General features: G+C 43.9%; 2 protein-coding genes across 2 annotated transcripts; one reads left to right on the top strand and one right to left on the bottom strand.

The window, feature by feature from the left end:
• The first annotated feature begins 249 nt into the window (after positions 1-249).
• On the top strand, positions 250-2,637 carry LOC124673895 (60S ribosomal protein L7-2-like). The gene is made up of 7 exons (XM_047209944.1): positions 250-312; positions 399-578; positions 1,229-1,326; positions 1,421-1,478; positions 1,596-1,675; positions 2,056-2,158; positions 2,248-2,637. The coding sequence occupies exons 2-7, from the start codon at positions 399-401 to the stop codon at positions 2,461-2,463; spliced, it is 735 nt and encodes a 244-aa protein (XP_047065900.1). The 5' UTR covers positions 250-312; the 3' UTR covers positions 2,464-2,637.
• A 4,485-nt stretch (positions 2,638-7,122) lies between these two features.
• Positions 7,123-11,504, bottom strand: LOC124671374 (ent-kaur-16-ene synthase, chloroplastic-like). The gene is made up of 14 exons (XM_047207751.1): positions 11,493-11,504; positions 10,685-10,973; positions 10,419-10,596; positions 10,313-10,336; positions 10,036-10,247; positions 9,829-9,949; positions 9,660-9,757; positions 9,368-9,582; positions 9,177-9,289; positions 8,994-9,089; positions 8,703-8,918; positions 8,456-8,597; positions 8,131-8,376; positions 7,123-7,425 (listed from the first exon to the last, which is right to left on the bottom strand). The coding sequence occupies exons 1-14, from the start codon at positions 11,502-11,504 to the stop codon at positions 7,123-7,125; spliced, it is 2,265 nt and encodes a 754-aa protein (XP_047063707.1).
• Positions 11,505-25,964: the final 14,460 nt, after the last annotated feature.

Raw genomic sequence — 25,964 nt, forward strand, 5'->3', positions numbered from 1 at the left:
TTTCTGGAGGGATTGCAGGCCTAGTTAGCATTGAACGGTTTCTACTTTCTGGTATCCATTCCATTAAAATGGAAGGCCTAAATACTTGATGACCCGCGTTAACGAGGCACTGGCCCAGCCCACGAGAGCCCGTTTGTAAACAAACAAATACCCTGCGGCACATCAAACTAATCGCAGCCGTCGGATCCCGCTGCCAAACCCTAGCGACGAAACCCCTCCTACTTAATCCGCTTTCTCACTTCCTTCACCGCCGCCGCCTCTCGTCATACCCCGCCGTCTCCTCTCCCCCGAAGCTAAGCTCAGCTCGTCGAGGTAAGCGGCCGTCGTCCGAACCCGTCGCCGTCCTGTCCCTTCCCCGTCTCGATCTGACAGACTGTTGTTCGTCCGCGACCGTGCAGATGGCGTCCGAGGCGGCGAAGGTGGTGGTGCCGGAGTCGGTGCTCCGCAAGAGGAAGAGGGAGGAGCTCTGGGCCGCCGACAAGAAGGAGAAGGCCGTCGCCGAGAAGAAGCAGGCCGGCGAGAACCGCAAGGTCATCTTCGCCCGCGCCAAGCAGTACGCCGAGGAGTACGATGCCCAGGTCAGATCGCTGCTCATCTCACGCTCGATCCAAAGATTATGCTCTGGCGCGCTGTCCAGTGTCATGTGGAATCCGTACGCAGTGCGCCTTGTTTTTGATCTGTAGGTTTAGACTGGTTCGACGAAAATTGATTATTGCCCATGACAATATGCGGTTCTTGTGGTTAGAAATGCAATCTGCCAGTAGTAGCTAAACTTAGTTATGAATTTTTATGAGCTACCGTTTGTGTACATGCGGCCAGCGCCTGGTGTGCTTATCACATGTTTTTGTGCCATGTTAGAACTAATGTCCTATGATAGCTTTTCATCAATGCAAGATATATTAACACTTAACCTTTTTTATGATGTTGTATGTGCTGTGTATTACTGACAGTAATGTCTTTCCTCTCATCTGGGACTGATAGAATGTTGATATTTGTTTAGCCATTGTGATTGAGGCTCACCTGGTGCTTCTACGACTGGATAATGTTTGGTGTTGTTCCAATATCTATATACCACCAGAAGATAGTTCCAATTCTTTATACTGAGTTGTCATTGACATAAGCCCTGTCAGATAGAATCATTAATAAACTGTGCTCTACGATTGAAAGAGTTATACTTTGTTAAGCACTGAACTGTGAATGGATATGCTAATGTTGGTTTTGTGAGCAGGACAAGGAGCTGGTGCAGCTTAAGCGTGAGGCCCGGTTGAAGGGTGGGTTCTATGTCAGCCCCGAGGCAAAGCTGCTCTTTGTTGTCCGCATCCGTGGGTAAGGCACCACTGTGCCGCATTATCATGGTATCTATACTGACATGGGAAATGTTTCATATTTGATATTAATTTTGGGAATGCTTTCTCTGCAGTATCAATGCCATGCACCCAAAGACAAAGAAGATCTTGCAGCTTCTGCGTTTGAGGCAGGTTGGTTGGTCAATTAGTTGCTTCTTTGATTTCATCTGTTGCTTAGAATGTGAAATACATCTGTGTTTGACAGTTGTAGCTGCTGTTGTTTACTGTTCTAAATCTTCGCTTTTGCAGATCTTCAATGGTGTGTTCCTTAAGGTCAACAAGGCCACCATTAACATGCTCCGCAGGGTTGAGCCATATGTTGCATATGGGTATGTTGTTCACTTGAGTAATTGCGATACAGTTCACCAGTTTAACTGTACTTGTTTTGATTTGACGAATTTATAAGTGTGATATCAACTGTCTACTATACCATCTCACTACTTCAGGTGATCTGGTTTTGCCATTGCTGGTAGTTCAAAGTCTTACTAAATGAGTAGAATGAAACGGATTCCAAACCTGCATTTTATTCTGTCCACATCTATTCTATTTGTTTAGCTGTTGTCAAATGTCAGAAAAAACATTAGGCAACCATTTTTTTCCTGTTTCTAGATCTTTGAGCCAAGATCCGTAGTGATTCAAGAGTTGGATGACTACATAATTGATATGACGCTGCATTGTCGCTAAACTGTATAATTTCCTTAATTTTTAGGTACCCTAACTTGAAGAGTGTCCGGGAATTGATCTACAAGAGGGGTTATGGAAAGCTCAACAAGCAAAGAATTCCTCTGTCCAACAACAAAGTCATTGAAGAGGTTTGAATCTTGAGCCGTACTTCCCTTGTGGCTCTTCTATCTTGCACATATGTACTAAGTTGATCATTGCCATTTTTGTGTTAAACCAGGGCCTGGGGAAGCACAACATAATCTGCATTGAGGATCTTGTTCACGAGATCTTGACTGTTGGCCCACATTTCAAGGAGGCCAACAACTTCCTCTGGCCATTCAAGCTGAAGGCACCACTCGGTGGCCTCAAGAAGAAGAGGAACCACTATGTTGAGGGTGGTGATGCTGGTAACCGTGAGAACTACATCAACCAGCTCGTTAGAAGGATGAACTAGGCTTGATCTGCATCCATAATGCCCTGTGCGCGAAGGATGTTATCTGTGTTAAGCTTATTTTACATTAGGAAGTGGATTATTAATATGCGTGCAATTTTGATATTCAGAACTGGACCTGTGGATGAAAATCTGTCCTTTTATTTCATTTTGCAGAATTATATTTACTGTTGTGCATGTATGCTTTGCATGACTGTCTACCTTGTTTTGCTTGGAGTGACGCTTGGTCACCCTTGTTGATTTGCTTGAGTACAATAAGAGAAGGTAGTACAATAAACCTAGTCAGCAGGTTACAAGCAAATTCATGTCAGCTAAATCCTAGGTGGAGGGGGAGAGACAAAAACAGGCGCTTGAAAGTTTTTTTTTCGTGGCCAACCAAACAATAGAGGCCAATACAGGCTGCACAGCATGGAACGTAAAGCACTTGAAAAGGGCCTGGGGCCAGGCTCCACGGACGGGGCTTGCATGCTCCCATCCGTGCGCCCTTATGTCCTTTTAACATCGAACGGCTTGGCAGTTTTTCCTTTTTCAGCGGAAACAAAGTTGCGTGAAATCATGTATTTGCTTCTCCTTCCGTAAATACTAGCCTGTGACGTGTACGGGAGCGAGAGAGCAGCGAGCTAGCGAGGGTCCAAATCTTCCCCCCACCTTCTTACCCTCTGCCTGTCTACTATCTCCCTCCGCTGCTCCATATCCTCACGTTGCCGCTCCGTGCTGAATGTCTCCGATTGACGAAGGCGACGATCCATGAGACCATGGTACATGGATCTCCGATGTGTACATTCAACGGGAACAAGCACAAGCAGCTGATCACAAGGAATCAAGGAGAAGAATTGGTATGTCCAGTCGTTCAGAACGACGATGAACCCGTCCTTTTAGTATCATGCTGTACTGGGCGTCATGGAGAACGAGTCCAGCATGAAGATGTACGTGATGTCGTGCTCATCCTGCAGCGAGCCGGGGACTGAGCCTCGTGAACCCACAGGCCGTACATACCTCACCGCGGCAGAGCCTGACACCGTCATGGACTCATGGTGGAAGTGCTGTGTGTCCTAGGAACGCACGAAGCTGGTCGCGGCTGCAGTGTGCAGCTAAGCATGTCTCCGCAGGGGCGCTTTCACAGACGTGAACTTTTCGGAGATCGGCAGCCGCATGAGCAAGAACACTGATGACGCCGGTATGCCGGTACATGCTTGCATCGTCGCGGACGGTCCGGTCACTTTATGTCGTCCCACTGGAGCAGAGTACAGACACATTTTCGGTCTCCACGAACGCAAACGGTCGCTCAGCTTCGCCCCGTTGAAGATGCCCTTAGGAAACAGAATTGAGAGCGCCTTCTTCATTCCTTTTAAGCCGAGTTGTGGCTGCACGTTTACCTTTGATTAGGATCTTTTATCTATCTATAGCAATCTCAGTTGATCACGGATTCAAAAATTACACGGAAAATTGTAAAATTTGTCGCAGTAATTTAGGAGAAAATCTGATAGGAGAGAGCATGCAAAGATTTTCCTATTTTTCCTCTTATATCACGTCCATCATGTAGGGGCACTAATGCCTAAAACGAACAAAATTTGCCCTCCCACATTGTGCAATATTCTTGAAATAAAACTATACACCGTATATTAAGAAACGGATAGACCAATGCCAAAATAATAGCTAGCCTATTGTAACATGCAGCTCGGGTACCACACACCCCCTACACAAAAAAAATTGTGGTAATTGAAAAAAGTAAATTTTTTTAATCTTCTTGAAAATCAAGGACAATCAAGTTTGTACTCATAAAAAAATGTTTTGAAAAGAAATGATTCCCATGGTGTCTAGGGGAATTTTTTTTTATGACAAATATAAAGTGAATAGTACCTTGTACACTGAAAGTAATTTCCTAGGGAAATAATTTTATACAAGTACACATTTCAAAAAAAGTTCTAATTTTTAAACCTTTTTTTAAATTCCAAGTATGGGGGTGTGTGGCACCCCAGAGCCACTCTGCATTTCTCTTATACTCTTAGTTCTTATTGTTGATGGCTGTAAGTGATATGACACGAGTTATATAGCTAACAGCTGTTCTTGCTCTAAAACTAATTATAGTGAGGAGTAACTTAGACCAGTAATATGCATATGATACTAGTTTATGTTACTATCTCCATAATGGATAGTAACTTATATATGGGCTCATGCATTATGTCATTTGTTATGTTGTAGACTCATCGCTTGTTTTGAGGTGTGTGATCTTACAGTAACATGCTAGTTACCACCACACATTCTTTTTTCATTTATTATCATACCATGTCACCAAAATGTTTTACGGTGTGTGATGTTACTATCTATGTTACTTCCACTATAAATAGTCCAAGCGTTTTACTTTTTCAATTAAAGTGGCACTTCAGTATGTTGCGTTTGTGGAAAATATTGGAACCCTAGAATTGTGTGTTGTATTGCCATGACCCATTGGGGGTATATATAGAGGTACAAAGGAGAGGGGATAGGCTTGTAGTACAAGAAGATGACTCCTAGTCTTACGTATACACCCCTACATATTATACTTCTAACATCCCCCTCAGTCGTAGCGGGAGTGAATCGGACGCTTGCGACTGGATTTGAATTCTCGTGCTTCCATCCTCTTCCCCTCCTCTCCTCCTTGTCATCATCGACGTCCCCTTCTGGTTCCTTCTCTTCACTCCCACAGTCACAGCTGGAGTATCGTGTACGCAAGTGACGACGCGGATGCTTCTAACATCGTTCATGAGCACACCTACCCACGTGCTCTAAGGGTGTGGCGCCCGGTTACCAGTGTAGTCTTACCTAGTACCACCATGCTTGAATAAAAAAATGTCCAAAAATAGTAAGTGATCTCGGGCCCTCTTTCACTTAGTAAGCCTAGTCACAATGATAATATTATAACTAGTATACACGCCATTTTGGTAAAAATCTGATGTGGCACTATAATTAATGAGGAAAAAGGTGAGAGCGGTATCATATATAAGTAGATACAGTATCATAGCACGTAAAACTTAAAAAATTAATGACAAATACATCATACACATACATTTGCATTGAGATTATACAAAATATTCAAAAACAAGAAACTATGATATCACATTATGATACTACATCATGATACTATGAATTGTAGGATAGTGTCATAAACTAGCATCAAATGCATAATATGTTACTTCTCATTGTGACTAGTTTTCATTGTAGCACAAGACAAAGAGTATTTTTGGACACAATATCGTGACAATACTCTATTTGATGGGAGACCTAAAGTTGATTTTTAATAAGATTTTAATGTTTATGTTGACTAGCATTAATATATGAAATTCAATTGTATTCTAATTTTCATGTGTGTCAGATGATCTTTGTCAAATGACGATGTAACGCATTATGTAAAAATATTTCTTGTGTTGTGTAGTATTATTTATAGTGCTATGTGGAGGTAATGTATGGCTGCAATTAGAGAGTGTGTAACATAACTCCGTGGCACTTCAACTACATGTGTCGAGACTCGAGACCCTTTTGTAGGAAGTGTGACATAATTTCCATTTATTTGATTTATAAAGTAATATATCGATCCATTATAATCATCCAATGAACCTGTTTAAGTTATGTTGGGGCATAATAAAGCTCCAGCACATATTAGTCGTGTCTCAAGAGATTTGCCAAACCACCGTAACATGGTTTCACTAAAACATCATAACTAATGTGTCATTAAACTAATATAAAAGGTATTTTCGCTCGAGCAATGAAATAGCATAATGAGGAATGAGGTCTCACAAACCTGGCCTAAGTTGATTGTCCCAAACTATCCATTAACATTGTTGAAAATCCCTAGGTGTTGCATCTCCATGCACATTTGACAAGCGCTGGTCGCATGGGTTCATATGTGGACACTTAGCAACAAATCTTGCGTATTGACTGGATATATCCAAATTCAAAGCCCATCAAAGACTCTCCTACATGAAAGGATCTGAGTCCATCCAAATGATATTAAGCAAAATCCTATTCTGGAAAGAATGGCAAAGTAAGGGATTTCAGTTAATGCCATAAGTAAGAATGTTTTGCCAAAGCCCCGATTGGAGATTTAGCTGATAAAAAGGAAAGGGTACACACATATTTGTTACAAATAAATCAATATTTTTTGGTTGATTTATAACTTAAGAATATTTCTTATAGGGCGGTATTGGTCTGCAGAAGTTCATGCAATTCCAAATGAGAAATATCCATTAAGTACAACTTCATGATTTTTTTTGGTTTGTTTTTATAACCTTTTCTGTTTTATCCCAATTCTGTATGCCATGAGATTCTAATCCAACACCTTTATGGTTCATGTGTGTTTATAATCATGTAAACCAGAAAGGTCGAATAAAATTGGACCCCTTGCCGCACCAACCCCGTATACTTGACAAAAAAACTTATAACAACACAAATATGCAAAAAAACATTCAACATTTCAAACACAGAATCTTAACAAAGTGAATACTGAGCTACCAACTCTGCACAACACAAACATGTTTTCAAACTTGACCCAACGTTTTGATTGTCCTTCATATCAACCAATTTGTAGTATCATAAAAAATGAATTGTTGCTTCCTATGCTCCATATGAAAATGGTTGAACATAGAAAATATCCATTTCCTCGATGACACAATGTAAGATGGATTTCTAAAATGAGATTTTGAGTGGCTCGTTGATAACTGCATTCACCGCGCTGACCATTTCCTTGGGTGAGCTAAACCCATCAGTCTGAAGGTAAAATAGGTGAAGTATCTTACACATCTTCCAAAAGAGCTCCTTGCATGCTGTAGGGACAACCGTGTCTTCCTTGAGAACCAATCTTAGCAAGTCTCTTCTGGATGTGTCTATGGATTTCTGTATGGCCTTCTTAGCCGCTTCTGTGGACAGAGAACCACCACTATGATGAACAAGTAGTAAAACACTATTCAATTTCCCTTCACTGCCCTCCCTCTGCAACATAAAGTAGAGCATTTGTCATACTCATCCATAACACAACTATAGTTTATAAGCTTCAATGATGTAACAATGACGATTAATTACGGTTCACTTATCTATACTCGCAACTAGATAAACAAAACTAGCCGAATTTCCACAGAACTTGGGCAAATAGATACCTCAATGCATATATTTAAGAAGAGTTTCATGCATCATGCAACTCTAAATTTATATATTATACAACTCTAATCATATTTATTACACAACGGTAAATACTCCAATCTGATTAAGATTCACATTTATAATGTCAAACCGCCAAGACAAGTAGTCGTATTGACATGTCTTTTATCTTTAGGCCTCACAAAGCGAACATTAAAGATTTATTTAATATCACTTCCATAAAATAAAATAGGTCTTCAAAATTGACTTTTGTGATAATTTTGGGTACTACATAAGTTTTGTTTTTGTTTTTTTGACACCTTTACCGTAGGGGAATCCCTACGGTGTAAATTTTATATTAATATATACACATTTAAAACCAGCCCCATTGCTGTACTACATAAGTAATAGTGCCAATAGTCCAAGAATAATATATGAAGTTCAAGAAGGGATTTCTGTAACTTGATATGTGCAAAATCACAGAACATAAATCTGGAAGAAATGGATTGGTATGGGTCTGCAGGGGCACAATTGTTTTTGGCACAAAGGGGGCACAAATACCTCAAAGCTTTGGATGTCATTTAGAAGACGACCACAAGTGCTCATCAGCCTGAATAATTCATCGTGTTCCTGATCTTTGACGACACACCCGGAGATCTTTTCCCCGACAAAATATAATGCTGAGAACACAATGGGCCCAAGTGCTAAGGTAACAACCCCAGTTTGCATATATTCTTCCATCGTCGGCACATATTTGCTCCTCTGCCATTTTGCCTCAGTCATCATGCACCTTGACACGTGTTTCCACTGCAGACAAAATTCGATTTTTCAATGCTGAATGCAATGCAATTTAAAATCGGGGGTGGGGCGACACAATGAAACTCACAGTTTCTATCAGGTGATTTCTAACACAACGGTTTTGTACCACAGAAGCCATTGTTCCAAGCTCGTTCGTTGTGGTATAGAGAGAATAAAATAGTATTTTTACGGACTCGGAGTAGAAGTCATCTGCGTGGTGCTTATCCCACCTAAGGCACCACGATCGGAAAAACATGAAACCCATGAGTTATCAGCAATGCAGAAGGTACTAGCTAAGAAAGTCAAGTATAAGACATCAAGTTACAGGATTATACTTCTCAACTAATGAGGTGAAGTTTTCCATTTCTTCCATTGACCCTCCAACATCAAAAAAGTCATCAATAACAGTTATGAGCACACCATTTTTGGCCCATGCTATACGAGCATTAGAAAATTCAGGAGGAAATATCGTAGCAGCGGCGGACATATAACAATATGTCAACTTTTGCCGTGCAAATTGTAGCTGGTCCATCCTATTTTCTTTCACCCAACTGTAGGAACAAAATATTGTTGAAAGTATCAAAGAAAACTATTTTGTGACATTAGCACATAACATCCCAGATTACCTATCAAGACACATGAGTTCATTCTGGTAAACAGATTGCGAAAATGCGTAATCTTCTGTAGCCAAAGACAAAAGTTCCTGATTGACACAACATGGCCTGATACAAAATAATGATTGTCATTAGTATTGACATCTAAACAATAAGATTAGGCCAATTATTATTTTAATAAAATCGCAGGCTTACAGGTATTCCGCCTTAAGCATGTGAGAGCTAGTGGCATCAAAATTTTCAATGTTCCTCTTGTGTTCTAGACGTTCTAGAGTGATATAGAAGGGAAACTTAAGAGCATATTCTATCTGAAATTTTGAGAACTTATAATCAGACATAAACTGAACTGTTATGTGAAATGTTAGCTTCAAATTTCATGCAAGCACCTCTCCTTTGATTGAAAAAGTTTGCACCCCATCGGAGCACAACTTTTGCGACAGTAAGCTGCCAGACCAGTGGCCTATGCTATCTAGGATCAATTCATTCTCTGAAAGATTGACTTTTGAAGCCTTGTACAATTCCAAGATAGATTCTGTATCATTTAAGTACCCTTCCAGTGAATTATGGAAATTGGAGGTTTCAGCAACATGAGACAGTTCACCTGTGCCAAAACATTTGTTAGTTGAACTCTTAAATCAAGATCAATGAAACATTCACAGGACATTCTTGCCTACGTACCTGAAGATATATCATATCTATTCATCCGTAAAAGGCGAAATGCCATTGCACATGTTGCTGCATCCAACATGATTTCCGCATCTCTCTCTAACCATAAGCTATAATTCGAACAGAGTAAAGCTTTAAAGCTGCTTTAAAAATGCCAATTTTTTTATTTCATGCTCATTACCTGTATGCCATGTCTAGGATGCTTTTTATCTCAGTAGAAAAATGATGAGAAATTCCTAACTTTTCAATCGAATCCACCATTGAAAGCTGGGAATATATATTTAGTGGGTATACCATTGGTACTGCAAAAAAGTTGTCTGTCGTGTTAGTATTTAGCAACAACTTTAACTCTTGAAAATTCTTCCCAATGCAAGTTATAGAGACGAACCTGCATTTCCAAACTTACTGACGACCGAATGTAGGTAATCATGAGCTTTATCATCATAGTGGTGGACTAACACAGCAGCAGTCATGGCAGGAGAGTTGAAAAACGATCCATTCTTTATCTGGAATTCCATAACTGCACTCCAGTCTAGTAGGTTTCCTAACCCTTCAGAAACATATACCATATATGCTTCTCTCCCATAAGAATTCTCCCGTCTAAAGCAAAGTACACATATTTTAAATATGTTACCAACAGGCAATATCCAAATCTGGTTGCAAACTTCAGTGGTAAACCCATACGTATTCTGTACTGAATCTATAAACCACTTGTTTATATATTATAAACATGAAATAAATACAGTTCAATATGATATTACATTGGCAAACCTTTTCAATTCCATATCCCAAAGGTGAAGAATATCATCAACATCAGTTTTTCCAACAGGAAACTGCAAACCCATCTCAATTGCAAGGCTAAGCATACCAGGAAAAATGATATTGAAGCCCATAGGAGCAGGACTTTGCTCTTTCACAATGAACAAATTTGTTCTAATAAAATTAGTTCCTGAAAAATACCATATTCATCACGTTGAAGGCATTCCACCTTATGAAATTAAAGATACAAAAAAATCATAAATGCATATTTTTCATACCTCTTCTTATGTGCTCTTGGCCAACATTCCATTTCGTGAGTGCAAGAACACATGCCAATGTGGACAATAAAATATTCTTCCTGTTGCCTAATAAGCCAAATTCGATGACACCCCAAGATCCATCATCATGTTGGTTTTGCAATATCCATTCAACACATTGAGGGAAACGTGGAGCGTAAGGGCAGCCTGGCAAGGGCACCATAGCTACCCATGCCGTGTCATATGAAGATGGTAATGACCCAATTCCTAGGAGTTGCTTCTTTATCCTAGCCACCAACTCCTCTGTATGCTACATTAATTTCAATGACAACCATATTTCATTCAACTAGAATTTCAGGGTGGTGGCGAGATCCACACTAATAACCAAAAGTGAGGCTCCTACCACATTTCGGTGACTTGCATTTTCTCCAACCAACCTCCTCTCGACGCATGCTATTTAAAGAAAAGATATTTGAGTCATGAGTCAATGAAGATATTTGAGTCATGATCGTGCCAGTATTGTACATACAAAAATTAAGCAACGACTTGAAGTAGAGTCGTAGTTCTGTATCATGCATGATGCACCGGTTTCAAAAGCAGGAAGGCATGCTCTGTGCTAGGATGAGCTCATACTTTGGAAAAATATCTATTATTTATAGAAATTTGATTGCATACTTTTTAGGGAAGCATATTTTATTTGTTATTCACCCATATTTAATACTTCTCTTTGTTTACATCAATTAATATGTATTTACCAAAATGATAAAAGTTGGTGAAATTCCAGGCTACTCATGAGCTAAGGCACATGGGCTAGCCACATGGAGCTCACCTTGTTCTCCATGCCTTCTAACTTCGGCCTATTTATTTTCTGATTTTATGCCACCACAACAGAGCGAATAACTTTGAATTTAAACTTTACAGCCCTGTGGAGATATATTATGTTTGTGAGCGACTAATTCTCAGCTGACTGAGAAATAACTTCATTTTTAGTTAGGTGATGTTATCCAATTTCAGTTGCAATTAATGTTGCAATATATAATTAGCACGAATCACAAAGCAATCTAACCGCATGAGGTATTTTTCTCAATTATAGGTAATATTTTAACTTATGAATAACACAAATCTTTAAGCACTCCCATGATCTGGAGGTATTTTTGTTAGGCAATAGTACCATTTAAAACTGGTAATATGTCAGATGAATATGTGTCGCAACTTATAGCTAGCAGAAACACGAGGTAATCAAATAATCTAATAATTAAGCTAATTCTTATGTGATATTTTCAGAATTCTTATCAACTTCTAGACGGGTGCACCAGGAGCCCGGTGCAGAGTTGTTCCACTTGTTTTGATCGAAGTTATTTTGTGCATTTTAACCCATGAAGTTGGGTTGTTGATTGAAAAAAGAATGCCGAGACGGCCAGCACGGACACATACACGATTTTGCAAGCAATCGGGGGCATCAAGGAGCTAAGAGCGGCGGGCGCAAGAGCTTAGAGCAGCCGCTTCCGGCCAGGCGAGTTACCAATTAGTTGCACCACAGAACTCCAATGAAAAAAAAAAACTCCAATGAAAAAGCATGCTAGAGGTCTTTTACCTGAACAAGGCGAAACCATCGTCCGATTCCTTGCGCACATCGAGTAGATGGGAGGAGGAGGATGACGGCCACCAGAGACGAACTCGACGCTGTGGCCTGAATCGGTAGAAGCATGGCCGAAGGTGAGCCGAACAGGGTTTGTTCGTTGATGGTGGGAACGAGGCTTTCTCAAGATCGGCGGTGAAGCCAGAGGAAGGGTGTGGCTTCTCCGTCGGCTCACCTGCCGGCGATGTGCCTGAAGGACCGAAGAGGCCCCAGCTACTCTCGCATTCGACATGGAAAACATGGGATCGGCCATTAATTGACCTTAAGCAGCAGCAGAAAGGAGGTGACCTTGCGAGTGAAATTAAGGATAAAGGTTGATGCGCCCACGTATTTATGGAACGGTACTACATGCTAATACGGCATGCAGAGTAACTAGATCATCATCACGATGGGTGTGTCCGTGTGGCGGTCTGGGCCAATGCAAACAACCACAAAGCATCTTGTGTTTTGTTTTAAGATGCATGCGGCCAAGTGAGTTTAGGTGGGTATTTTGAAACTAAGTTGTCATTCGTCGGACATTGCTTGGAACCCGGGTTAAATGATCAATCATCAATCATCAAGCCAGCTACCACTTCATATTTTAAAAAGCCAGCTACCAGTACGCACGTAGAATCCGTCCAAACCATGCGCTGCTTGTATACCCTCCCACAAGGCTGCTTAGAGCATGTCTAACAGGCCCCGTATAACCCGCCCACCCCGTAAAATTCCGGCGGGATACAGGGCAGGCGTGATTTGGGCCGTCTAGCAGACCCCGTATTCGGGCCGGCCCGTTTCGGCGGAATACGGGGCCCAGGAAATTGGCCCCGTCGCCCCCTACTTATACTGGGCGCAGGTGCGAGTGAGGGGTTAACCCCTCACTCGCAACCGCATGGCGGACGCAGGAAAGAATTGGAGGGGGGGCACACCTCAAATTTTTTTTTTTGCGCACCCCCAAATTGTGAAAAACCTTTGCATAATGAAGTAATGAACAATATACGAGACAAATTCATTGCATTGAAGTTCAATACATATATCAAATGTGCACGATTACAATACAAATAGTTCAAAACATTACAAGGGTCTTACATTGTAGAATATAGCATAATTAGAAACTTACATCATTTCTTCAATCTACGGTTTCGCATTGCCATGAAAGTTTCAACAATGGTATCATCACTTACATGAATGAACACCCCCCGCTCGATAAATATCACTAAGCAATGGTTCAAGAGGTCATCACCCATACTATTTCTCAACTTGTTTTTTACTACACTCATTGCGGAAAATACTCTTTCAACATTCGCCGTCGCCACCGGTAGAAGCAATATCAATTTGAGAAGCATGTAAACTAAATCATAAACAACATGCTTCTTTGTTTCAACAAGCTTAATAGAGAGCTCACCAAGATGATTGACACATTTAAATCTATCATCTTTTCTCATGTCATCAATAAAGATCTCAATTTGATACATACACTGATACACACATGAAAATAACAGTTTATTCATATAAACAGAGAGTCATATCTCATATGCAAACAGCAAACTTGATGGTGAATGGTAGAAATGCAGATCAGGGGCTCACTTCTGGAGTTCTGGTTCTGGTCGTGGCCTCTTGGGTCTTGGGAAGATCAGGCCATCAGGGGACAGGGGCGGACAGCCGGACTCTCTGCCCGGAACTGCTCCTCCGTCCGCGTTGAGGTTGGGGCGAGGCGAGGCCGGCGGGCGATGGCGGGCGACGGCGGGCGACGGCGGACGGCGGGCGACGGCGGACGGCGGGCAGAGAAACAGTCAAACAGAGTTGAGGGCGGGCGAGGCCGGCGGGGCGGGCGACGGCGGACGGCGGGCAGAGAAACAGAGTTGAGGTTGAGGGCGGGCGAGGCGGGCGGGCGACGGCCGACGGCAGGCGAGGCCGGCGGGGCGGCGGGCGACGGCGGGGGGCGGGCGAGGCCGGCGGGCGACGGCGGTTGGGGGCTCAGCCGCTCGGGGCGTGGGGAATCGCAGGGTGCGAGTGCGATGCGCCAGTATCCACGACTCCTCCAGGGTCCAGGCTAATCGGCCTTTTTTTCCATGGGGTATAATCTTGGCGGGCCGAATTTCTGGGTGGGCCACGGCCCCCCCGGCCCCCCCGCTGCGTCCGCCAATGCTCGCAACCCTAGCTCCGCCGTGCATTGCCGCCTCCTCCATCCTTCTCCTGCGAGAAATTACTCGCTTCCCCGCGCCGCATTCCACCCCATCTCCGGCATGGACTCCCGCCGCCGCAGTATGCGCCTCGCCGGCGAGCGGATCGAAGCGATCCCGCTCGCCGGACACCGTGGAGGAGGCGTGGCGGCTCAAGTGCAAGAGATCCGCCGCCGGGAGCCGCCATGCGGCGTGCCGGTACGCCGGCGCGCTGTACGTGCCGGATTTGCTCCGGGAGTACGCCGCGGGTGGGCGGTGGTACCGGCAAGACCCGCCGCTCAAGCCGATGAGCGGCGGAGCCTTCGAGAAGTGGCTCGCCGAGTGGCAGCGCGACCACGCGTCCAAGGCGGCATGGGCGGCGACCATCGGCAGCACCAGTGGCTGAGGAAGCGGAGGCGGCGAGGAGGAAGAGGAGGCGGCAGAGGAGGAGGCGGCCTTCCGGCGTGCGGTGGCCGAATCCGAGGCGGATGCCGCCGAGAAAGCTCGGGCGGAGGCAGAGGAGGAGGCGGCGGCCATCGCCGCCGTCCGGGAGTTCGAGGCGCGGGAGGCGCAGGAGGAGGCGGCCTCCATCGCCTTCACCCCTACGTCATCCTTGACGAGTAGATGTAGGATAGATGTAGTATGATCCGTAGTATGATCGGAATGTATGTATGATCCGTAGTATGATCAATGAAGATGAACTTCCCGGGATTTTTATTTTTAAAAATACGGGGCGAAATACGGGGTCTGCTAGACGGAATGGCTCTTCCGTTAGCAGTTTTTCGATACGGGGCGAAATGCGAGCGTTATACGGGGCAGCGAAATACGGGCCTGTTAGACATGCTCTTACGTAGTACTACATAGGTGGTGATATCCGCTGCGCGCGGAAATGAACACTTGCACACCAGCGGGCGACGGTTCACATGACGCCACCCGGGACAAATTGCAGCTTCTAAAGGATCTCCCGAATTAGCAACATCGGATATACTCCTCTAGCATGCTTTTTCATTGTTCGGCAAAGAACCCAATGAAAAAGCATATACTCACGGTGAAAAAAAGATAAGTTTTATGGGATAGAAGAAGAAGTAACACACTTGGCTCGAAAGAATATACTCACGGCAAAGATACGATTCACGGTAATGATGGAAGAAGCCGCACGACAAAGAAAGGTGCACGGCAATGGCCCAACACACCGCACGGCAAAGACTTGGTGCACGGCAAAGGCGTTGGGCATTGCCGTGCCTCATCCTTTGCCGTGCGCGCAGCTGGGTTGCACGGCAAAGCAGCCTTTGCCTAGTGTTTTTAAAAAACGCACGGCAAAGAAGTCTTTGCCTAGTGTAAGCGCACGGCAAAGATGTAAAAACTGGATTTTTTTCTCATCTCAAAAGGCGTGGCGTGGTATAGTTATAAACAAATGAACACTTAGCTCAGTGGCAAAGTTGCACGCTTTCCCTACTCTGTGTCCTAAGTTCGATTCCCAGACCAGCCAGTTTGGGGCCTTTTTTTAGATAAAACATGTTAGGCACACGGCAAAGAAGCAACCTTTGCCGTGCTGTGTCACACGGCAAAGTCTTTGCCGTGCAACGTTGGCGCCCTTTGCCGTCAATAGCATTGCCGTGTGGGCTCGCACGGCAAAGCCTTTACCGTGCAAATAAGGCTCTTTGCCGTGCAAATAGTTGCACGGCAAAGCCTGTGTTTCCCGTAGTGATCTAAATGTAGATAAAATTATGATAAAAAATTATGATAATTTTATAGGACGGATGAAGTACTATTGTTCTTCCCTAATAGAAACTACAACTTGCTCTTGGAAATTGTCACACCCACTCTTTGCATGAGCACCAATGGACAACGGTTCACCAAGCTACCTCCACGCAGGACAAATTTGGAATTGGGAGGATCTCTCCACTGGCGACATCGAATGTTCCATCCACTTTGTCAACTTGAGAAATATAATCCATTGGCATATATAGTATGTAGCTGCACTATGATGTCGATCGCACTACAGCTACCAGCCGATTTATTTAGCCCAGAGGAGTAGCTTCAATGGACTGCCATGCACGTTACCAACTTGAATTGGGCATGAAGACATAATTGTTTGTTTTTATTGAGACTGTGGTGTTACCAGTCTTATTTGGGCAACTGCCTAGGTCATGCAATATTTTTCCATGAGAATTCCAGTGATCCGAGTCCAAATAAGTAGAACAAAATACTCTGTGGAAGCAATCGATGCATTTTGTTAAACTCGGAGAGGCATTTTGTTTTGTCATCCTACATACACGAGTACAAGTAGTAGTATTAAACTTGGGGATACTGGTACATTGAAAACATATCTATTCCTTCAGTGTATCCTTATTTTTGTTGACTTGCTAAAAAACTTCACGAAATATAGGAATAGATTGCTTGAGGGGGGTACACATATTGATGAAGTTTGCACCTTAAAGAGGGCTACTGGGATCTACCACAGGGCGAAAAAGCCTAGGTTGGCCACTGGAGCAGCGGCCCCAGGAATGGCGGTGGACGGTGGCCTCCTCTTGGCCGGATGTGGTCGGCCGGTTGGCGGCTAGTTGTGGTAAATATCGGGATCCCACATCTAGTACTGGATGCAAGTTGTGGGAGCGAGTCTCTGCGAGTGAAAATCGAGCTCTGACTCTGGTCATGGCGGGCGATGGCGGCGTCTATGCGTCGTTACCTTGTTGAAGACATCACCGTTACAACCTTCATCTACTCACTCGTCCTGCTCCGGAGGCAACACTAGATCTGGGACTCCAAGATCCATCAATTGAGCCGCGTTCGGTGTCAATCTCCCTTATGGGGGCATCCTTTTTTGAGCAGTTGTTGGAGATTGTAGGAAAGAGGTTGAGGTTTTTCATGTACCATGTCCACGACGGTGGGTCTTAGCGACGTGCACGTGATGATGGCTCCATGTAGGGACGTGGCATTGACTGGCAGCGTCAATGGCACAAGGTCAATGCCTTTATATCTGTCTTGAAGATAGGTTAGCAGAAGATGGCGATGGCGACTTCTATATCATGTGCAACGGTGCATGTTGGGGGTCTGCTGGTCCGATTTCTAATCCCGATAACCGTTTGACAGTTTGGTGGAGCCTTCGAGTTTAAGAGGATGTAGGCAACTGCGAGGTCAGGGCACACGGCTCCGATGTGGCCACCCCTTTTCATCAAGCTTGTAGGTGTTGCAACAGTTGTCGCTAGTGAGGTGACTTCGGGTTGATCATTGTATTCTCTGTGTAAAGTTCTATTAAATAATATAAATAAATAAGATTGTGTGCATTATTTTGATGCAGAGGTCGGAGATTTCAAATTCCATTTTAAAAAAAGCCTATAAATTTAGTTGTACCATGCAATAGACAGAGAGAGCGGAGAAGATCCAATCTGCTAAATCGGTATTCTTCCTCCTATAACCCAGATGTATTAGAGTTCATACGTAGGAGGTAGACTGAGGCAGGGGTATTCTGCAAAAACAATTTCTCTGCTAATCAAATTACAATTAACCAGAGATCTAGTTTATCATAGGCTTGTCTCGAGGGGCTAGGTTCCTCAAGGGTTGTAGGAAACCAATCACGATTTTGATGGAAGATGGATGAATGATGATGATACCACCCAATTTTTTTTGTTTGAGTAAATTCTCTTCAAACCTGTAGATTTGAAAACCAAAATCAATTCACAAAATTCAAAAGCTTTCTTCCTTTCTCAACCCATCTCCCTCTGAGCCCAACTCCCACGTTAAGATTTAGCCCAATGTAGCTTAGCCACAGCGCAACCGGCCCAACAACCAACATCTCGACCGGCCTCCTATCCGCGCACCTACCGCGCGCCCGAGGTGGCTAGCTGGGCCACGGCCTAACAACATCAGGTGGTACATCTTCTTTCTTTATTTTTATTTTTTCTTTATTTTTTCCTGTTTTTCTGTTTTATTTTGAAAAATAATTAAATAAACAAAACATTTTAAAATCTGAATATTTCTAAAATCTATTTTTTTGAATTTCGACATTTTTCAAAATTGGACATTTTATATATAATTAGAACAATTTTCAAATCTAAAAGATTCAAATTCTAAACAAATTTAAAATTCAAAAAAAAATCGAAATCTGAATGTTTTTCAAATCTTAACATTTTTTAAAAGTTGGAAAATAAAGATAACTTATAAGTATTAAAGAAAAAATAATCAGAAAAAAATAGAAAACGAAACGGAAAAAAGCCCGAAATGTGCTAGGCCCGTCACTCGCGCAGGTCGCTTGGTAGGCGCTTATTGTGTTGGCGTATAGGAATTGCAATTGGGGTTCCCCTGAAATCGTTAAAAAAGGCCGACCTTCGCGAAGGGAAGACAAATCGCTCCACATGCGACAAGTGACGCGTTGTGGTGCCATAAAATCTCTGGGAAGTAGTCTCCCTGCTCGCCACGTGTCGTAAAGGGAAGCAAGGTGGGGAGGAGGCCAGGAGGGAGGAGAGAGAAGAGCTGGGTTGGGTCAGTTTTTCCCTTTTTTCGTAGTTTCGTTTTTTCAAAATGAAATATATCTTGAGAACCGTAAGTCCAAATGACGAACCGTTCCACTTTTGAGATCCTCTCGTCGAGATCTTCAAAACTAGATCCCATGTTGATAGGTTTGGAGATACTTTTTTTTTCGTACTTCCTATACTACTATGTTTGTACTCGTGCTGTGTATCTAACTGTACTTGTGCACATAGGCGGACCTAGCACCCCTGTTGGCCGGGCAGCCGCCCGGGCTTCCGGCCGGCCGGTAGGCTTATTTTTGCCCCTATTTCATATGTATTTGATATAAAATTAGCACACTAAGCCTATTTTGCCCAGGCTTCAAAAAAATTCTGGGTCCGCTTATGCTCGTGCATGAACTCATAAGTAATTCTGTTTTGAATATATTTGGTGCATTTTTTCCTTTACTCGTGTGAGCAACTGTACCTGTACTCGTTCGTGTGCGTGACTGTATCTGTCTTATGTGGATGACTGTACCTGTACTCGCTCGTGTAGGCGATCAGTACTTACTCGTGCGTAGAATCGTACTTGTCATCTTCGTTCGTGTACGCCATTGTATCTTTCTCGTCAGTGCGCCATCTCACTTCGTCTGCATGCGATCGTACTTCGCTCGTATGCACGAATATATCTGTACTCGCTCATGTGTGCAGTTGTACTCGTTCTTTGTATGTAACTGTACTTATGTGTTTACTGAGCTGTACTCGTACTTTTCGCGTAATCGAGTTGAATACGACAAGAGTAGGAAGAAAGCTAGCTACTTCATTGCCGTGCATGCATCGCTAGTTAGCTAGCCAAAACATGGGTGCATGCATCGTGAATACGTGGATTGAGCATAAATCGTATGCGGGGAGGAGTACGCGCTTAGGTAGACGCTCGCGGGAGAAGTACAGGCTACGCGCTCGTGGGGAAAAGTACGCGCTTGCGGCCGCTCGCGGGAGAAGTACGCGCTCGCGGAAAGGTGTACTCGTGCATACTCGTGCCGTGGCGGGTCGCTCGTTCGCTCGCGGAAAGGTACCTGGTCGCGTTGCCTGGGGCTGACACGTGTTAGACGCTGGTGCGTTGCGTGGGATGGTTTTTCTCTTTAGGAAGGTTGATCTCTAGGTAGTGGTACCCTGAACCCTATGTGTTTCTCGCTTTTTGTGAGTCGGATAACCTGACGAGCGGGCTTTTGTCTGGCTTAGTATCATGTCTGTTTTTTTATTTTTGATTTTCGTTTATTTTATTGTTTTGTTTATTTTCCTCTTGTCTGTTTTGCTTAGTCTTCTTCTTTTGTTTAGTTTTCTTTTTTGTCACTTTATTTTATATGTTTTCTTTTTTGATGTTCTACTTTTAGTTGAATATATGAACAATTGTTTAACAAATGAACAATTTAGTATGAAAATATATTGCATTATGTGACAACAATTTTTCCCTCCACCCTGCAACACGTTTAATTATTGCATTAATAATTGGTTGAATGTCTTCTTTTCTTAGTTTCCCATGATGCAAGGGCACACCCAAATATTTAATTGGGAAACCACTTATTTTGCACCTAAAAACTTGGACTAAAACATTACTACTCTCACTCGATACATTAATATGTATGAAGTCACTCTTCTTGAAGTCTAAACTTCATTCTTATCTTTTATCTGGTGACACACGTGCTGGACGAAGTTGACCGGGCTTTTTTTTTTGCGGGGAATTTCAGGACTTTTATTCATAAACAGAAGCTCCTGCACAGCTTGGAGGCTGATCGTGAGGCTGGGTACAGAATCCATCCAACAGCACGTCTCGACTTGTGCGCAAGCTAGCTTAGCACATAAGTGGGCCGGCACATTGGCTGATCTTACAACATGATGAATAATAAAGAAAATAAAAGATGAGGCTAGTCCTTCAACATCTAATAGAATTGGCGCTACTACTAAACGCGAAACCGCGCGTGAGTCCTAGAGTTGTACTAAATCTAAGCAATCAACTTCAAACATCACTCGCGAAAAACCTCGAAGCTTTGCAAAGAGCACTCCCTCTCGAAGTGACATCGCCTCCACAATAAGTGGATCAGTAATTCCAGGCAAAATCAGCAGCTAGCTACTTATACGGTACTTATTATAGAAGGACGTGTCATATGCAGAGCAGCCGCAACTCGGTTGCCTGTTACGGCGCAGTTTCCTAGCTGTGCCGCCTCGCGCCGGAAAGAATTAGCGGCTGTATCATATAGTACCGTGCAAGTGCAATGTATGAATCTGCATTTTACAATCATGTTCAAATCCTATTCTGAATTTCAGATCGTAGGTCTGAACTTTTAAAAATTCCTGTTTTTTTCCCCTGACACAGGTGCTGGGCGAAATAGACTGGGCTTCTCGATGGACCTCCTTCTTCTCTCACTGGTAGAAAAATAGGCTTCCGTTCAGCCCCATTAGTCGCGAAAATATAGGAACCGCGACTAATGGAGTCTTTCCCAGGGCGCTCGGTGGTCAGCTGGTGCACGTGAGGGGCTTTAGTCGCGGTTGGCCAGGCCAACCGCGACTAAAGGTGCCCGAAGGCCTTTAGTCGCGGTTGGCCAGGCCAACCGCGACTAAAGCCCAACCCCTATATATACCGTTCAGCCCACTGCACTTAGCCATTTGGTGCCACTTCTCTTCACAAACTTCACAAGGGGGTGTTAGGTTTGCTTTTGGCTCCTCTTATGCACACAAAGTGTTTGATGAAATGCCCCAAGAGCATGAAACAAACATGATATGAAGTGTCGGAGCCACACTTGAGCTTCCTCATTTATTTTTTCCTCCTCGATCGCAGTTAGCAACTTGAACCTTTCATATGTGTCATTGATAAAATATGCATGTGTGTAGTTCATTGTTTAATTTCTATTGTTTATAGCTAGTTAGTTTAACAAATGCATGATGGTTAATTATATATTTTATATTATAATAATGCAGATGAATCGGCAATGGATGTACGGTAACCGACTCTCCGGGGAGTTCACTACGGGTTTGAAAGATTTCCTCGTGGTGGCTAATGCGAACAAGCAGAAGGGTTTTGTTATCTGTCCATGTGTTGACTATAAGAATCAGAAGGGTTACTCTTCCTCAAGAGAAGTTCACCTGCACTGCTTCGGCACCGGTTTCATGCCAAGCTATAATTGTTGGACCAAGCATGGAGAAAGAGGGGTTATAATGGAAGAAGATGAAGAAGGGGATGATTTCATCGATGAAAACTATCTTGATCATTTCGGTGATACTTTCATGGAGGATGTCGAAGGTGAAGGGGAAGGTGAAGAAGAGGCACGTGATGAGCCCGTTGATGATCTTGGTCGGACCATTGCCGATGCACGGAGACGCTACGAAACCGAAAAGGAGAGGGAGAATTTGGATCGCATGTTAGAGGATCACAAAAAGTCGCTGTACCCCGGATGCGATAATGGTCCGAAAAAGCTGGGCTGCACACCTGGATTTGCTGAAATGGAAGGCACGAGGCAGGTGTAGCCGACTCGGCATTTGAAAACTTGCTGAAAATGTTGAAGAATATGTTTCCAAAGAATAACGAGTTGCCCGCCAGTACGTACGAAGCAAAGAAGGTTGTCTCGCCCTCTAGGTTTAGAGGTTCTGAAGATACATGCATGCATCAACGATCGCATCCTCTACCGCGGTGAATACGAGAATTTGAATGAATGTCCGGTATGCACCGCATTGCGTTATAAGATCGTAGGCGATGACCCTGGTGACGATGTTGAGGGCGAGAAACCCGGGAAGAGGGTTCCCGCCAAGGTGATGTGGTATGCTCCTATAATACCACGGTTGAAACGTCCGTTCAGGAACAAAGAGCATGCCAAGTTGTTACGATGGCACAAAGAGGACCGTAAGTCGGACGGGGAGTTGAGACACCCCGCTGATGGAACGCAATTGAGAAAGATCGACAGAGAGTTCAAAGATTTTGCAGCTGATGCAAGGAACATAAGATTTGATCTAAGTACAGATGGCATGAATCCTTTTGGCGAGTAGAGCTTCAGCCATAGCACCTGGCCCGTGACTCTATGCATCTACAACCTTCCTCCTTGGTTGTGCATGAAGCGGAAGTTCATTATGATGTCGAGTGCTCATCCAAGGTCCGAAGCAACCCGACAACGACATCGATGTGTACCTAAGGCCATTAGTTGATGAACTTTTACGGTTGTGGGGCAGACTCGGTGTCCGTGTGTGGGATGAGCACAAAGAAGAGGAATTTGACCTACGAGCGTTGCTTTTCGTAACCATCAACGATTGGCCTGCTCTTAGTAACCTTTCGGGACTCGTCAAATAAGGGATACAATGCATGCACGCACCGCTTACATGAGACTCGAAAGTGTACATTTGCCAAATTGTAAGAAGAACGTGTACCTTGGGCATCGTCGATTTCTTCCGAAAATTCATCCGAGTAAGAAAGAAAGGCAAGCATTACAACGGCAAGGCAGATCACCGGCCGAAGCTCGCGGAACGCACCGAGTGCCGAGGTATTTGATATGGTCAAGGATTTGAAAGTCATCTTTGGAAAGGGTCCTGGCGGACAATCGGCTCGAAGGGAGCCGACGGGCACGCAGCCATGTGGAAGAAGAAATCTATATTCGGGAGCTAGAATATTGGAAAGTCCTAGATGTCCGCTCTGCAATCGACGTGATGCATGTTACGAAAAATATTTGCGTGAACCTCCTAAGCTTCTTGGGCGTGTATGGGAAGACAAATGATACAAAAGAAGCACGACAGGACCAGCAACGTTTGAAAGACCCTGATGACCGGCATCCGGAATGGTTTCAAGGTCGTGCCGACTACGCTCCGACCAAAGAAGAGAAGGTCATCTTTTTTGAATGCCCGAGCGATATGAAGGTCCCGTCTGGATTCTCGTCCAATATAAAGGGAATAATAAACATGGCGGATAAAAAGTTCCAAAACCTGAAGTCTCACGATCGCCACGTGATTATGACGCAATTGCTTCCGATTGCTTTGAGGGGGCTCCTGCCGGAAAATGTTCGAGTAGCCATTGTGAAGCTATGTGCATTCCTCAATGCAATCTCTCGAAGGTAATCAATCCGGAAGTTCTACCACGGTTACGTAACGATGTGGTCCAATGTCTTGTCGGTTTCGAGTTGGTGTTCCCGCCATCCTTCTTCAATATTATGACGCACCTCCTGGTTCACCTAGTCGAAGAGATTTCCATTCTCGGTCCCGTATTTCTACACAATATGTTCCCCTTCGAGAGGTTCATGGGAGTATTAAAGAAATATGTTCGTAACCGTGCTAGGCCGAAGGAAGCATTGCCATGGGCTATGGAAATGAGGAGGTAATTGAGTTTTGTGTTGACTTTGTTCCCGACCTTAAGCCGATTGGTCTTCCTCGATCGCGGCACGAGGGGAGACTAAGTGGAAAAGGCACGATCGGAAGGAAATCAACGATATGTATGGACGGCCATTCTATGACCGAAGCACACCACACAGCTTCGACCAATTCCAGCTTGGTGGCTTCGTACTTTGAGAAACACAAGAATATTTTACGCTCGGACAACCCGGGAAGCTCGAATCCTCGGATTAGGAAGGCCCACATGGAGACTTTCGACAGCTTGGTTGAGAAAATATTTAATGAATGACAATGATGTTGTAGATCAGCTCGTACATGTTGGCCAAGACACCATCTTCGACTATAACGACTTTCCAAGGGTATGAGATAAATGGGAATACATTTTACACGATCGCCCAAGATAAAAAGAGCACCAACCAAAACAGTGGTGTCCGCTTTGATGCAAGCAACCGAGAATGGGCAAAAGGTCACATATTATGGTTACATAGAGGAGATATGGGAACTTGACTATGGACCCTCCTTTAAGGTCCCTTTGTTCCGGTGCAAATGGTTCAAGCTAATAGGAGGTGGGGTAAAGGTGGACCAGCAATACGGAATGACAATGGTGGATTTCAACAATCTTGGTTACCTTGGCGAACCATTCGTCCTAGCGAAAGATGTCGCTCAGGTTTTCTATGTGAAGGACATGAGTAGCAAACCGAGGAAACAGAAAGATAAGAAAACGATCAGTACATCATGCGATGATTCAAAGCGCCACATTGTTCTTTCAGGGAAAAGAAACATCGTGGGAGTGGAGGACAAGACAGACATGTCGGAAGATTATAATATGTTTGCTGAAATTCCGCCCTTCAAAGTGAACACCGACCCAAGCATTAAGTTAAATGATGAGGATGCTCCATGGATACGGCACAATCGTAAGCAAGCAGGGACACAAGGGAAGAAAAGATGTGTAATAATTTATTGTACCAAACTTTATTGAATGGATCATGTGAATTATATTACCCGTGATGTGTTTGGTGTCCATTTTCGATTGATTCGATTGATTCGGGAAACCACACTGATGATACATGAAATTTGGAGTGATTTAGTCATACTCCTGCCTAGGCGTATAATATGCACACTCGTAGTCTTCATAGCCGCCGCCGTTATACTGGTAGTCGTCGCCTTCTAAGTTGCCGTCGTCGTCGCCGCTGCCGTCGCCGGCCGTCGTCGGGCGGCGCTCGTGGCTCGAACTGACGGTAGCGCATTGATGCGTGTAGTTGACACGTCCGTTGGGAACCCCAAGAGGAAGGTGTGATGCGCACAGCGGCAAGTTTCCCTCAGTTAGAAACCAAGGTTTAATCGAACCAGTAGGAGTCAAGAAGCACGTTGAAGGTTGATGGCGGCGGGATGTAGTGCGGCGCAACACCAGAGATTCCGGCGCCAACGTGGAACCCGCACAACACAACCAAAGTACTTTGCCCCAACGAAACAGTGAGGTTGTCAATCTCACCGGCTTGCCGTAACAAAGGATTAACCGTATTGTGTGGAAGATGATTGTTTGCGGAGAAAATAGTAAAAACAAGTATTGCAAGCAGATTTGTATTTCAAGTATTAAAGAATGGACCGGGGTCCACAGCTCACTAGAGGTGTCTCTCCCATAAGATAAAAGCATGTTGGGTGAACAAATTACAGTCGGGCAATTGACAAATAGAGAGGGCATAACAATGCAC

The sequence above is a fragment of the Lolium rigidum genome, chromosome 7 (assembly GCF_022539505.1).
Source record: "Lolium rigidum isolate FL_2022 chromosome 7, APGP_CSIRO_Lrig_0.1, whole genome shotgun sequence".
In the NCBI taxonomy this organism is placed as follows: domain Eukaryota; kingdom Viridiplantae; phylum Streptophyta; class Magnoliopsida; order Poales; family Poaceae; genus Lolium; species Lolium rigidum.

What these genes read in the sequence shown, in the direction of transcription:
- LOC124673895 (XM_047209944.1), top strand. Translation starts at nt 399, where the DNA reads ATGGCGTCCGAGGCGGCGAAGGTGGTGGTGCCGGAGTCGGTGCTCCGC. An exon ending in AGCTTCTGCGTTTGAGGCAG is followed by an intron (nt 1,479 to 1,595) that starts GTTGGTTGGTCA and finishes TCGCTTTTGCAG; the next exon opens with ATCTTCAATGGTGTGTTCCT. An exon ending in ACAACAAAGTCATTGAAGAG is followed by an intron (nt 2,159 to 2,247) that starts GTTTGAATCTTG and finishes GTGTTAAACCAG; the next exon opens with GGCCTGGGGAAGCACAACAT.
- LOC124671374 (XM_047207751.1), bottom strand. An exon ending in ATGCTTAAGGCGGAATACCT is followed by an intron (nt 9,090 to 9,176) that starts GTAAGCCTGCGA and finishes ATTTTGTATCAG; the next exon opens with GCCATGTTGTGTCAATCAGG. An exon ending in GAACTCATGTGTCTTGATAG is followed by an intron (nt 8,919 to 8,993) that starts GTAATCTGGGAT and finishes TTGTTCCTACAG; the next exon opens with TTGGGTGAAAGAAAATAGGA.